Consider the following 15,844-nt stretch of genomic DNA (forward strand, 5'->3'; position numbering starts at 1 on the left):
CCCGGCCGCCGGCACCGGGAGGCGCTAGGGGGCGCTGTGTGCCGGGCCCGCCGCCGGGAGCGCCCCGGGCTTGGAGCGGGGGAGCCGCGCTCGGGGCCGGGGCTGCCGGAGCGAGTCCGCAGAGGGGCACTGGGGCTGGTGAAGGGTCAGGAGAGCAAATCCCATGCGGAGCAGCACCCAGACGGTGTTCATCCCGAGAAATGGGGTCTGGGGAGGGCTTTGTCGCTCTCTACAGCTCCCTGAAAGGAGGCTGCGGACCGGTGAGGGCTGGCCTCTTCTCCCAGGTAACGGGATGAGAGGACAGAGTCTTAAACTGCATGTGACGGTGTTCGCAGGGCTCTTAGGATGAGGGAAGAGACGAGAATGTTGACTCCATGTTTCAGAAGGCTTGATTTATTATTTTATGATATATATATATATTACTAAAACTATACTAAAAGAATAGAAGCAAGGATTTCATCAGAAGGCTAGCTAAGAATAGAAAAGGAATGATAACAAAGGCTTGTGACTGACCGAGACAGTCTGAGCCAGCTGACTGTGATTGGCCATTAATTAGAAACAACAACATGAGACCAATCACAGATCCACCTGTTGCATTCCACAGCAGCAGATAACCATTGTTTACATTTTGTTCCTGAGGCCTTGCAGCTTCTCAGGAGAAAAAAATCCTAAGGAAAGGATTTTTCATAAAATCCTGTGACAACTGCACATTAGGTTGTACTTCAGGAGGAGTTTCCTCCCAGAAAGGGTGATTTGATGTTGCAATGGGCTGCCCAGTGAGGTGGAGTTGGATGATGGATCCCTGTGAGGTGTTTAAGGAAAGCCAGGACCTGGTGCTTTGTGCCATGGTCTAGCTGATGCCATGGGTTGGATGATCTCAGAGGCCTGAATGGATTGTGTGACTCTATGGTAACTGATAAAAACGAGAGCAGGCTCCCGGTAGTAAAGTGATTTCAGCTTTTATTATAAAAAAAGAAAGGCCTAAAGCATGGGGGCCCACGGGTGGAGCAGCAGCAGCAGCGCTCCCATTGAGGATGCTGCAACACTGACGCTGGGTCTCCTGGAGCAGCCATGCAGCAATGTCCCAGATGGAGCAGCACAGATTCAGTGGGTCAGAAACCCCTTTTTATCCTGTTTTTTGTCCCTTTGGATTGGTTTCTTTTTGGATCCTGTGTTTGCATGAAGGTTTAAGGCCCTTGATTGGCCCATTACAGTTCTCGTTTCAGTTGGGGGGTGCTGCAGTTTACTTAGGTGTATTATGGTACCTTGAGTACTGTATTTCTTATAGTTACCCTTTTAACCTCTTTCACAATGTAATTACCAAACTACATGCTTAACAATCTAGCCACTATTTTACAACAGTTTCTAACCTATTTTTAACAATAACCATCATTATTATCATTATCACCATTATTACCATCAGTCACACTCTGCTCTCCTAGGCTTGAGCTGCCAAACATTATCCCTTAAGGGAGCTGGGAAGACTCTTCCAGCCCTGTGCTTGGATTGAAAAAGGAGCATTTCTTGTGGTTCTTCCTTGTCTGCTTGTGTGTGGGTAAACCAGAAGAAAGTGATGATGCAAGCACTTACCTCAAGTGCACTCAACTAGGAGGGTTGGTCAGAAGAGGCACAAGCACGAGTTACAGCCAACTGCCCCAGCAGCTCAGCTGCAAGGAGTTTCCTTGCAACACAGATGAGAGAAAACACATACCTGGGTAGGTGAAGGGCATTCAGGCCTGTCTTGGTTTCAGCTGGGATAGAGTTAATTTTCTTCCTAGCAGCTGGTACAGAGCTGTGTTTTGGGTTTGGCACGAGAATAAGCTGGTAGCACACTGATGATTTGGTTGTTTCTTAGCAGTGCTTACCCAAAGTCAAGGACTTTCAGCATTCCATGGTCTGCCAGTGAGGAGGTGCTGGGAGGTAGCACTGCTGGGACAGCTGACCCAATTTCCAAAGGGATATTCCATAGCACAGAATGTCATGCCCAGTATATAAACTGGGGGGGGGTTCCTGGGAGGGGCTGATCACTGCTCAGAACAGGGTCTGGCATCAGTCAGCACGTGGTGAGCGGCTGTATCATGCATCAGTTGTGTTTCTTGCGTTGTATTCCTCTTTCTCTTTTACTTGTATCAGTTATAACAATAATAACAACAACAACAACTACTACTACTTATCCCTGTAGTGGTATAGAATATAAGAAAATAAAAATAGTGTAGAAATTAATCTTACCCCTAAGGAGTTGCAGCTGGGTTAATTATCAAAGATTAGGAACAGGCCTGACTTTAACAGGCCACAGCTGTGACCAATGAGAAGATGCTATAAAAGAGTGGGGTGGCTGGGTGAGAGGGAGTTGGAGTCAGTTGGCTGCTTTGTGAAGAGGAAAGAGTCAGTGCTCTGAGGAGATGACCACAAGAAAACATCAAGAAGGCATGAAACTTTTGTGATAAGTAGACAATAGTATGGAACCCCTGCAATAAGATGACAACTTATCCCAATCCACAGGTTCTCCCTTTTTCTGACTCTCCTCCCCATCCCACTGGGGGAGAAGGAAGGGCTGTATGGTACTCAATTACTGGCCAGGGTTAATCTACAGCACTTCTTTTTAGCATCTGATATGGGGCCCAGCAATAAAGACAAATCTGGCTAGAATGCATTAGAACAAATACAAGTATTCATTATATTAATTTCATAGTTGCTGGTCACAATGTTGATTTGTTTGCTATCAGAGTCGGTGTGCTTTTTCTTAATGCTGCATTATGTGTTACCTTACTTGCAGGATTTCCAATTCCAAATAATCCCTTTTGCGCTGTTTATCACCCATGGCGACAGAGCCAAGGTTATAATTTTCCAGCTTTGGCTTATGATGTGATGGAATGGCTGGCTGTGGAACTAACCTGGTGTTTGTGCTCAGCACTGCTGTGAGCTCTGGTCTTTGGGAGCCATCTGTGGACAACTATTAATAATTACAGCTTTTACCTTTTCTCCTTGAACAATCAATCTGTGGAGGAGACACCTTTCGAAAATTTTGAATTGGTTGTTCGAACCAGTTCCTATTGCTAGGTCTCCTGCATGTGTTCCAGGTCTGGCCTAAAGTCAAACAGTTATTTAGGAATCCTACCTAAATCCCAGACACTTGCCGTGGGATTGGATGCTTCCCAAGTGGCAGGGTGTGGAGGTGTATGGGATTTGCATGGCCAAGCTTTGGTAGCAGCAGGGGGGCTGCAGGGGTGGCTTCTGTGAGAAGCTGCCAGAAGCTTCCTCCATGTCCAGCAGAGCCACTCCCTGGTGGTCCCAAAGCTGGACATGCTGCTGGTCAAGGCAGGGCTGAGTAGAAATGGCAGCACCTCTATGATAACATATTTAAGAAAAACAACAATAACAAAAAAGAGGTTTTGGCCAGTTGTAATTGCAGCCAGAGGATAGTGGGGTGAGAATGTGTTGGAGGAACAGCCCTGCAGACACCAAGGTTGCGGAGAAGGAAAGGGAGGTGCTCCAGGCACCAGAGCTGAGATTCCTCTGCAGCCCATGGAGATCTGCATCCACAGGGAGGCAGATCTCCACCTGCAGCCCATGGAGAAGTCCAATGCCGGAGCAGATGGATGCCTGAGAGGAAGCTGTTACTCTAGGGGAGGCCCATGGAGGGAGGAGCCCATGTTGGAGCAGCTTGTCCTGGAAGGACTGCACCCGAGTGACCCACATTGCAGCAGTTTTGGGATGATTGTTGCTCATGAGATGGATTCATGCTGGAGAAGTTTGTGGAGAATTGTCTCCTGGGAGGGACCCCATGGCAGAGCAAAGGAAGGGCTCCTCTCTCTGAGCAGCGGGACAATGTTGGGTGATGAACTGACCATTCCACCCATTCCTTGTTTCCCTGCACCACTGGGGGAGGAGCTAGAGCTGGGAGGGAGAGGTGGGGGAAAGGTGTTTTTAAGGTTTTATTTAACCTCTTATTAAACTGCTTTGACTTTGTTAGTGATAATTTTAATTAATATCTGTAATTCTAGCCTGTTTTGTCTGTGACAGTATTCCATGAGGGATCGCTCCCATTCTCATCTCAACTCATGAACCTTTTGTTACTGTCCAGTTGTGGAGGGGAGTGAGTGAAAGGCATTGGTGGGAGCCTGGAATCCATCCAGGCCAACCCACTACAGTGGAATAGCATGGGCAGATGCCCAGGACAGTGGGAACCTCCAGTGCATTGCAACTTCACCCTTGAACAAGTGCAGGTGGTGGAAAAACTAGTAAAACATCTGGAAAAAGTATGCTGGTGCCCTGGCTGCTCCAGAGAGACACAGATGATTGCAACATGCTGGGGCCTGGCCCAGGCCTGCTGGGTCCTCTTCAACCTTATTCATTACCCTCAAGGGGAGAAGAAGTCTTTGGATCTGATGACAAGAGAACAAGCCCTGCAGATACTCTGACCCCAGTGACAGGCACAGCACCTGGCCCTGAGAACCAACCCATGCTGGTGTCAGCTGCTCCTGTACAGGAGAAAACACAGATACAAAAGTCACCTTGTTCAGTAAAGGAGAACAAAGTGAGGTCACCACAAGAACGTGAGGAAGAGGCAGATCAAAGTGGGATCTTCCAACACTGGGATACACACTTAGCAAAGGCTATGTGGTTAATCAAGACCAGAGGATCTGCTACTTTGGCTGGCCATGCCCAATCAAAACTTCCAGGTACTTTCATGTGGAAGGTGATAAAGTTCCTGTAATGCATGTAAAAAATATGCTGGGGAAAGCAATCTGGGTTACTGCTCCCTCAGGCAAAGGCAAACCCATTTGTGGGATGAATTCCATGCTCTGCACAATAAGCTGGAAGGGGGCATGTCCAGGGCAGCTGCCCAGAACTGTCCAAAGGGATATTCTTTACCATAGAACATCATGCCCAGTATAGAAATTGAGGAGAATTGCTGGGAGCGGCTGATCACTGTTCAGTGAGGGGCTGGGCATTGGTCAGAGGCTGGTAAGTCATTATGTTGTACATAACTTGTTTCTTTGGGGTTTTATCCCTCTCTTTGTTGTCACCTTTTTCATTATTTTATTTCAACTATTAAACTGTTCTCATCTCAATCTCCAGGTTTTTCCTTGTTTTCCCCAGTTCTCCTCCTCTTCCCCAGGGGTGGGGGAGGAGTGAGCAAGTGGATACGTGGTACTTAGTTGCTAGCTGACAACTCCATCACTTGAAATTAGAGAATAACATTAAGTAAAACACTAACAAGTCTTCCCTTGAGGTCTTCATATCATCCTGAATGTCTGTCATTTCTCTGGTGAGCCTCCCCAGTGGTTCACGTTTATTCTTGATACTGTTCATATTAATGGTTCAGCTTACACCCACTAGACCTCAGAGGATGCCTTTTTTCCACCCTCCATTATCAATTTTTCAGGTATATAGGTGTCTGGAGTGTTGGATCCCTTCTTGTCTGCTTCCTGAATAAAAAAATGTAGCCAGAGCTAATTCAGTCTAATTTTGATCTTTCAGTATTTTTCTTTCAGCACACAAAATAGAACTGGAGACAATATTGCTGTCACAGAGGGACATTGTTTTTTCTCTTTTTTTTTTTTTTTTCCTCCCCTCCCTCCCCCTTTGAATCTCTGCATTTCATCCTCCCAGTTGTCAGGTAAACAAACACTGTTTTCCTACACACACTGACACAGAGAACACCCATCCACAAAGCATGCCTAAACGTATACAGACTCAGTCTTACTCACAGTTATGGTTTGTATCTTTTCCCTTATTGTAAGCCCTGTGGTTAAAAAAAGAAAATTGAAAAAAAAAATCCAGAGAAAACCAAGTATTTTTTGTTTCATTTTTTAATTTGGCTTCACGCTGAAAATTTAATTTACAAGCCATTCACGAGGAAAATGTCCAGTTGGGCAGAATGAGCCATGATTGTGTAACTGCACTCAACACTTGTAGTGTATCATTTAGGTCCCTTTCAGTAAATCATCACATGCCTTCTATAGCACAGTTTAAGCACCTATATCATATGCTCACTTCATCACACTCTATAGTCCATTTTAACCTATCAGACAAGCAACAAGAGAAGAATGCTCAAATTGAGGTATTTCCTTTAAATATTTACTGATCACTGGCATTCAGAGGTAATGTTAAATCATATAGTTTTAAACATTGAAAAAATGTACAAAAACCAAGTTCATTTTTAAAAAATATTATCCTTAGTCTTCCATGCATGTTAATAAAAAATATAAAAATCAAATTTATAACACTGAAGCTATACCTTTTGTTCTGCAAAAGTATTTCCACAATTGGAGCCACAAGGTATGGTCATCTTTAGTACAATACTTGTTTTTGCTTTTCGTTTTATGAAGTATAGTCAGTTCAGTGCAAAGGTAATAGTCTATGTACACATATCATTGGAGCCACATGAGGGAAATTTACAGCAGAAAATATGCATTTAGATCATTATTATCCAGTAGCACTATATATTGTTACAGATTTACACTGCACATCCAAGGGCTCTTACAATAAAAACCTTTTTTCTTTAAACACCAGCTCTGTTTGAGCAGCCTTGAAGTCAGCAAGAGAAGTTGTACCACTGATGGATCAACCATGTGATACCTCACAAGTGAGTCCCTACAAAACAGCTTCCTGCTCTGTCAACACAGGTTTCCAGCTAAAAGCATCCTTTTCATGGCAGTGCCTAACTTGGATTCAGTAGAAGTACAAGAAAATTCCAAAATATGATAATTTCAGTGTTAACTTTTTCGGTTGTGCATTTAAAGTTTCAAGTGTGTTCAAAATCATAGCAATCTTTTTTTTTTTTCCTCCCAAAGTATAAAAATGATATCCTCAATGCAAGTTCAACAACAGTGATCAAAATTTTTTTTTCTGAGTTATTTCTCAGCTTGCTGATTACTCAATTTTATTTTTCCAAAAAAAAATGAATTAGTATCTGTCATCAAATTAGAAATGTCTCACACACCTGGACAGATGCTGGGGATTACAAAAAGATTTAGAAAGTGGTCCCATTGAACAGATGTCAAATACTTTCAGCACAATGCTGCAACATTTAAGTAGTATAGTACATAATACAAGGTTAGCTGATGCTTACTCTTGGTCCTCTTCCATGAAACAAATTCTATCACTTCTAAAGAAATTTACTTCTGACTTCTATTTCTAACATTGCTGATTTACATGGACTCTTAATACCCTTAGAGCAATATGAAAAAGCAATATAAACAAATCACCAAACACAAACAACTATAGAGACAAGCAGCTGCAATGGGTTTGCTTTTTGTCTAAGTATATACAGTTGCTAAGGAGACATGTTTAACTTAAAGGAATTCTAATTCACATATTTAAAAATACAATTTCATTTTTAGATGTTGACTTTAAAACTGCTTTTGTTGTCTGGAAAATACAGCACTGGCTAACCTAAATGTCCTTTTTGAAATATAAGAAATATTTTGCTCGAAGTTCATTATAAAAGAAAACATAGGACAAAAAATATATACTTAGGCCATAAAAGATCTTTCAAAGTTTATTTCTTTAGCATTTAAAATACAAAATTGTCTTCATGCTGGATAGTGAATAAAAGACATGTATTTGGGTTTTCCCCATATACATTCATAGACTTAGAAACAACCTATTGTCAGATGAATTTCATTTCCAGTACCATGGTAGGATGAAAAGTATCTGAGCGTCAGCTTTCTTCGGTATCCATGAGGAGACTTTGTTTGCAATCACATTTATAGATCCTGCATGTGGAACATGGAAGTGAACAGGCTCACACTGAAAGTGATATAGATGTATATATAGCGAGTCAGGAGTCAATCCAATTTAAGGTTTCACTGTAAACTTCTAATACTTCTAAATTTAATGTCTTGTAGCTCACAGGAACAAGGACAATCTCATAAGCTCTTTCAGACCTGCTGTCACCTGGACACACCTGCAATGGTTGAAGTGTATAAAAAGAAAAAGCAGTTCTGTACCTAATGGCAGGCACGAACTAAAATAGTTTAGTTTTGGGTAGCAATACCAGAACAGGACTCAAATATTCACCTGCTGCTGCCGGCTCAGGGAGAAAAGTCCATGAACGTCACTTCAGCTTAGGAGGCAGCAGGGTCTCCCTCTGGCTGCAACAAACCTACAAAGAACAGACAGCACAAGCAAGAACTAGGGATACAGTAAACTGAATTCACCAGCCCAAGAGGCAGAAAAGATCCTTCTTTACTGTGGGAAAAGGCCAGCTGCCATGCTGGGCATGGATGGGATTTTCTACTTGCTGGTTTGGAATCAGGAGTTCAGCCTGATTTTTCTTCAGCTGACTTTGGCTCAGAACTGGCACTCTTAAATAACACCCCATTGACAGTATAAAAATAGAGTATTACAGAAGTCATGACTTCTTTCCCTTGCTTCTGACATTTTTGGTCAAAATGAAAAAACTGAAATGTAACACCCTACCAACAGATTATCATACAGCACCTTTTTTGAGATCCCCAAGCTATCTCAAGTGAGCGCTGATGTTCATATGGCTCTGTTCAACTTAGCTCAGAATAAAGCATGATAACTGTGATAATAAAAAAATATCCCAAAGAGCTAAGTTATGTAACAGGAATAACTGAGGTACAATCATGCTAAGGTGATTCTACTGGTTCTGACTGATCATTTTAAAACTGCAAATACATCTCTACCCCAAAGTTGGTCTGTACAGGAGTATTCTGCTCTGCCACCCTGCTAAGGAAAGTGGAATAAACAGCCACTGCCACCACACAACTAGTAAAAGGATTTTGCATAATGGACTTGCAAGACAATCCCTTCAGTAGTGTCAACTACTGTGCAGAAATGTGTCAGCATATCTCACAGAAACATAAACCCTCTATTTTATAAGCCTCTTATATCCTCTGCTCTCTTGGTATCACCCACCTCAGTTTAATCACGTTACACATGATAAAGCACGTCACACCATCTGGGGAAAAAGAACCTGCTTTCTGCAAAACAAATCAATTTCACTTGAAGTAGTCCAAGTAGTTAGTATCTTGAAAGAACCTGAAATGTTTCCCAGAGAAAGAAACTCTCTCAACTTGAGCACTATGAGACGCAGGAAATACTCACAGACCCAACAGCAAACACATCTAAAGGATGTCCTGTTTGCTGCTGTGTTCTCTCAGTAGTTTTAACTCAGGATTATCATTTAGACATGGTTTGACCACAAGGTGTTGGTGACCAGCGCTGTATATCCAGTTCACCACCATAACTATTCCACAAAACTAAAAAAAAAAAAAAAAGACAGGGTTCCTGTCATGTTTTGAATACTTTTTTCCATAATTCAAAGAAAAAAAGGCAGGGTGAGAAGATGAAATCTCCGCTGTCAGTGACCAAGACATTACTGGGATGTTGCAGTACCTTCAAGAAGTCACCCTCTGAGTAAAGACCACCTGGCTTAAATTCTACCTAGTCAGGACAGCAAAATTACCTGAATGTAAGCCTTCTTGCTCATATGTGAAACAGATCTTGCAGTTTTGCTGGGCTGATCAATTAATAATTTAATTAATTAGTAACTAATTACCAATGGCACTGATGACAACACTTACTTCCATTTTCTATTCTTCTGGGGCTTTTTTGTAGTGATTTATTCAGAATAATTTGTTAATTTAAGTCTTCCTAATCAGCTGAGGTTCAGATACCTGAAAAGCAGCCAACTACTTGAAATGCCTGATTCACAGGGAACTTCTGTGCCTCAATATAGCTTTAGGAGCCAGATCTGAATTTTGCTAATGTAGAACTCTTGGCTAGAGCATTTGTCATTTCCTGTTTCTAGAACACTCATGAAAGCTCTGCTAGTGAAAAAAACAGAGGGTTCACATTAGGTAAAATGCAACATTTCAGAAAGTATTATGACCCACACTCTGAGCTAAAGAAAAATTGAACTTAGTTGGTCAGAACTTCAAACCAGAATTTTGTTTTCTCTCCAGCCTAGTTTAGTCTCATAATATATGCAAAGCTGTGCTTACAGGTTTTTTCTGAGATCACAAAATCTACAGCACATGCTACTGGAGTTCTGCAACTAGTGTTTTTTTTTTTTTTTTTTAATTTGTCCTTTTATGAGGATGCTATTATTGAAGGAGCAGAGAGCAGAAGGTGACTAAAACAGTTAATATGAGAAGCTATAGGTACTACATGGCAATATAAAAATAGGAAGAATAATTTACTGGCAATACCAAAGATAAACTTATCAGGGAACTCATAAATATATAAAACCACACCTGCTTTATAAATTTATCAGATGTTGAAGTGCAGCAATGACTTTTACAGGAAAATGTTTACTGCATTTTGCGAACACAAAAAATACTTCAGCCAGCCCAATGCCTAAATTAGCTAACAAAGTTATTCAGCTTGCACGAAGATATTAATAAAGAGCTCTGTGTGACACTTAGCTGTTTACTTCTGGCAGCTATGTCACTAAAGAGGTTGCATCACTTCCTCACTGCACACGTGTCCTTTTCAACCCCTGTGACCTAAGGATTTATACCTTGAAAATGGGATTAGCAAACACACACACGTCTGGTTGCTATTTCTCACACCTAGATCATTCTAGCTACAATAAATGCATCTGAAACATATAGAGTAATTAATTAAGATAAAACTAAGAGTACAGCCTGGTTTCTCCATCAGGCTTATAAATTTCCTATGAAGTTTTTAAAATTTATCTGTTACAGCAACAGACTCCCCAAAAAATCTGTAATAACACTTGCCATACCATGCTAGAGACAGTGGTTTAAACATGATTTGCATCTAACAAGCATTTGTTTGGTTTTAGTAGGGTTCCATTATGTTTGAAAAAATAGACAAACAACAAAAAAACAAACAACGCCCCCCAAACTTCAGATGTTTTGGGTTTGGTGGTTTTCTGGGTAACTTTTAATACTTGTTCAGGCATATGAGAAGAGATACCCAGAGCCTTGGCTGGGTATTTCATACAGTATGTAAAAATTCAGGCTGATGCAAGAACTCTACTGGCAAGGGATGGCAGTATTACATAAGAGTACAAAAATGTTCATCAGAAATGTCAAATGCCTTCACATCACTGCATTTTTTGTGTAAGGATCATTTAAGTTAAATAGTTGCTAAGTCTGCTTATGTCCCCTTGTAAATTCAGGGGGTATTGATAGTACCTGTTAAAATATACCAATATGCCTATAAAATCAGTAATATTTAAATGGAAAGCATTTACATGTCAGTGTTTGGTGAAGGGGAAAGGAAGTTTTCACTTCTACTCTGACTTTGCATCAGGTCACTGAAACTTAACTGTCACAATCCAGCTGCTCCACAGTCAATGCCTCTAAAAAGGCTTTTCATCAGGAACTACTGAAACACTTCTGCAGCTGGGGTTTGATGGATGAGCTGTAACAAGAGCATGGCTGCAGTCATGTGATGTGTTACAGGCCTCTGCCCTCAAGAGCCTGAGTTCACCATCCTGTGGTGATGTGGCGTCCCTCTCACTACAGGGCAGTCTAATATGATATACTACAAATGCTAAAATTAATGGAATTATATTAATTAATCTCAACTTCTGTGACCTGATATGTGATCTAACAATGTTTCCATGCAGGCTGATCCTTCATCCTATCATTCCTCCTATTATGTCTTTATCTCATTCAGTAATTTCTCAGAAGAGGGAGATTCACATTTCCTTCCAGAATCTGTTGTTTTGTCTTATGCCTTTTTCTTTTTAATGATTTAATCCACCAATTTTTAAATGAGTTTTAATCCACCAAGAATACTTGCTTGTGCCTTGTGTTGGTCACAGCCTTCTCCAGCAGCAGCTCTGGACTGAGCTCACTGGTGCATGGGACTTTCAGTGCCTCTTTGGGGAGCCTGTTCAAGGGCCCCATCTGCTACAGGCTGCAATGCTCTCCAAGGCACTCTGTACAGCTTAGGTGCACACAAGAACAGCTATTGCACTCAACACAATTACAAAACACCTCACAAATAAAAAAAAAGGAAGTTGATGAACCTATGGGTTTTCATCAAACAGATCCTCGAGTCACTCACACCATACATGCAAATTAGACACACTTGTATTTATCCAACTTCAATCAGCTTTCTTTGCTCTTTCACAGATGTGGTCAATGGATCTCTTTCTTTGGAGCTTCTCTCACTTCAGAGTTGTCCACAGGATTCTAAGCTTACCTCTTTCTTCTTTCCAGACACATGTTGGGGAACTCTCTCATTCCCCGCATTCTGAAATTCTCTCATTTCCAAGCTCACATACAAAGGAAAAGATAACTACCTTAGCCAGCTTGAGCCACGTGCCATAGTCTTGTAGAGATACAATATGTCCAGACTACACCTGCCTTCCCTTACATACTGTGTAACTACAGAAAACAGACCTCAGGGACATCGCCTTGTAACTCTGGGGCATCATCAGCAAAATCAAGTGTCTCTACTGGAGTTCTCTGTCTTTTCTGTTTTCAAAAACTCCAGTTTCAAAAACTTCTTTCCTCCAGTGAAGGAAGGCAAGCTGTTCACCCCACCTGAAACCCTTCTCCTTGGCTATAAAGCATATTGTAAGAGACTTTTCCTAATGCTTGTCTTTTCAATTCATAGCTAGCATCTACCATCCTTGTGGAGAACAGTGTTCCTATTTCCTCTATAACAACTTTTTCCATATTCAAAGACTGTTCACATTCTTCCTTCAGTCTCCTCTTCTTTGGATTAAAGGGTACTTTAGATCTCTTTTTGAGTACTTTCTGTCCTCCAGACTTTATTAATTTACAGCCCATCTCTCTCAGGTGCCCCAATATGAACAGGTACCTCAGGTAAGACCTTATCACATCTTGGTAACAAAGAAATACCACCCTGCTTCAGGGTTGTATTTGCACAGGCCACATGCTGATGCACCCCTCCATCACAAGCATCTTTTCTGCAGCAAAGAGTTAACAGTGCTAAGTTTGACATATTCTGTGCCATCCTTGCCTCCAGATATAGCACAGTAATACTCACTCCTCCTCTGTGCAGCTGACTATTCCTACTTAAGTGTAGTTTCTCATACACCTTATTTTTTTCCAATCAATTTCTCCTATTTTTCATGATCAATTTTAATTCAAATCTTGCCAGTGAGTCTGTTGCTGCCCTGTGAGCTTGGCCTTTGTTACCTGGATAAATCAAAAATTTAATTATTACCTCCACATACCCCCATAAAGCATATTTTCTTCAATTTTTTTCCTCTTACCCTCTTTATTAAAGCCAGTTCCAGTTTGGAGACCTGCCACATACAGTTGAGGATTTCTAAGGACACATACCCTAACGAGCTTTAAAACACCTGCTATTTAAAAAAATAGTTATAAAAGCATTTGGTACGAACAGACATCCTTTGCTAAAATTCTTCCATTTCAAATCTAGTTTTAAATTCCTTCGTGGAAGACTCTAATCTCAATAGTTTTCCATGCACAAAACCCTATAAAACTGGTCAGAAATGACTTAAAAGATTTTTTTGTTTGGAAGCAGAGTTGCCATCACAGTTATTTTGTGCTAGAGTCCTCCCTCCTCTTACTCCTTGAGCCTTCAGTCACGTTTCCTAATCAATGAAGCTTTGTGGTTTTATAATAATCTAGATTTTTCTCTGAGACCTCCAGTAGCAGTTAAGGCATCTGGCTTTACAAAAGGAAACATATGTATTATTAATACAAGTGTGGTGGTTGTTTTAAACAGTTCTAAACTATTCTAAGCTTCACATACATTCTATGAAGTATATGTAATGTTGCTATAGAGATTTAACTAGCACTTCTTCAGGATGTTCTGCAACTTGCTGCTGGCTTGGTCTCTGAAGTGACTGCAACCTTTTCCAACTTGTGCTGATACACCAAAGTTTCCATGATGTATTCCATGCTATGTCATCTGTATAGGCTTGCTACAAAAGAAACCTGTGATTCCTGATAAATCTCAATCAAGTATAGCTCTGTATGCATCTCCCATAAAATGCTGTGTGGATGTGATTTGGATTGGTTATGAGAGAAAAGCACAAACAGTTCAGTTATGTATTTTCAAACAGTATGTGGCATGTCAGTTTGGAAAGAATTCATGTTTAATTGCATCCGGAAGATTACAGTAGAAAAGTGCTGGGGTGAGGGATAAGGAGCCTCTCCTTTTCATTCTACCATGGAAAGAGAAACAATTTTGTCATTCAGCAACAAAAATAAAAAGGAATCCTTAGCAAGTTTTTGTATTACTGTTTCCAAACTGTTCACTGAAACCAAAACAAAGGGCCAAAGTATGCTTGCCTTACTCAGGAGAATAATTCCCACCAAAATCAACAAGACTGACTATTCAGATATGGACAGCAAAGTTTGGCCCCAAATAAACATCCCCATAACTAGGGAAAACACTAATCACCAAAGTGCACTTTACACCATAGTAGCTACATTTTCTTTATACATGCACAGTTTGTGCGACACTCAGTACATGGAACTAGCCAATGGAATATAAATAAGTTGTGCCGCTTCCTTTTAAATATGAACATTAATAATGAAGCACATTCACATTTTTGCCTTTCAAAGACCTTTAAAAAAAAATAAAAAACACCTTTCCCAAAGTAACTTGGAACATGTTGTTAAACATAACACATATGATTCAAAGGATGGTATTCAGGTAGAACTTTCACACACAAAACTGGTATTTGCTGTATAATTGGAGTGACTTATGAAAATCCCAAGAAAATACAACCCTCTCACCAGGAGAGGAAGGTAACAGTTGTAGTGTTAAATCAGTTTCTTCTGCAAGGGCCTCCTTCTATCTCCAGCGCTGTCAGGGCTGAAGTCAGTACAGATACCATTAGCAGCAGAAAGAGATGAAGTCTTCAAGCCGCTCTCAGCTCCCATCTGATCAGCATAGAGATATTCCTCTGCAAAGTGTGGGTGCAACACAGCAAATGTGTAGAAGTCATCTAAAAAAAAAAAATAGTTGTTGCACAGAATCAGCTCTTTGAAACAGAAGGATGCTAAATTTGAATACTTACACATACATAATCACATGATTTCTTTGGAGGAAAATAGCAGCAGTTAACATAATGCTATCCCCAGCGCTTGTTTTAGCTTTCAGCCTAACTTTATCACATCTGCAGAGCTGAGATGCTGCAAAGAGTTATCTAAGCTCTCTGAAAACACTTCAGGCTTAGCTGTATGAAGGGGTAAACAGACTCAGATTTGCATTAAAATGCATGATGAGCACCACATGCCCTGACATAGCATTTCACTATTCACTGGGGAAGTACAGAAGCCCTCCAGCTGAAGATCACTGAACATCAAGAGCAGTCATTTCTTAAATTCTTAAAACTCTTTTGCAAACATGCCCTTTAATGCTTTGCACTCATAGTTTGCTTCAACCTAACAGCAGCTGTCACTGCTGCCTTCTGCTTTCAAGATTTCAGCATTTTACAAGTCCCAATATTTTAGAGAATAATATTGAGGAGGTAATTTATAACACAGGAAAGAGCTCCTGAATTTAATATTAGATAATAATACGATAATAAGAAAAGCCAGATTAGTTCTTGGTGGAGTGGGGAATCTTTAACATCAACAAGTAACATTCTGTGTTGAGAATCAGACACTGAAACTTTGTCTCAATTTGCCTACATGACTTTATCCAGACGTGATCTGAACACAGCTACTGCACAGGAACCAAGCAACAAGAAACTATTCTTATAATGTAAACTGACACTAGAAAAATCTGGATGTGAATGCTTTCACTAATTCAGTCACCTACAGTGTATCACACACCTCCCACTCCAATTCACTGTGCTGTCCCAGAAGAGCTCATGATCAGATGATGATGTGAATTCCCTGGTGTGCAGAGCAGATGACACCCAAAGAGCCTTTCA

The 15,844-nt window shown here is 40.9% G+C and overlaps 1 protein-coding gene across 2 annotated transcripts in view; it reads right to left on the minus strand.

The window, feature by feature from the left end:
* Window positions 1-5,798: 5,798 nt before the first annotated feature.
* The window catches only part of LPCAT1 (lysophosphatidylcholine acyltransferase 1), a 67,180-nt gene continuing 57,134 nt past the window's right edge, over window positions 5,799-15,844 (minus strand). For both annotated transcript variants that reach the window (XM_063164282.1, XM_063164278.1), the window contains exon 14: window positions 5,799-14,911. In XM_063164282.1, the coding sequence (XP_063020352.1) occupies window positions 14,727-14,911 (185 nt within the window). In that variant the 3' untranslated portion in view covers window positions 5,799-14,726. The remainder of the gene's footprint in view (window positions 14,912-15,844) is intronic.

The sequence above is a fragment of the Melospiza melodia genome, chromosome 1 (genome assembly GCF_035770615.1).
Source record: "Melospiza melodia melodia isolate bMelMel2 chromosome 1, bMelMel2.pri, whole genome shotgun sequence".
In the NCBI taxonomy this organism is placed as follows: Eukaryota; Metazoa; Chordata; class Aves; order Passeriformes; family Passerellidae; genus Melospiza; species Melospiza melodia.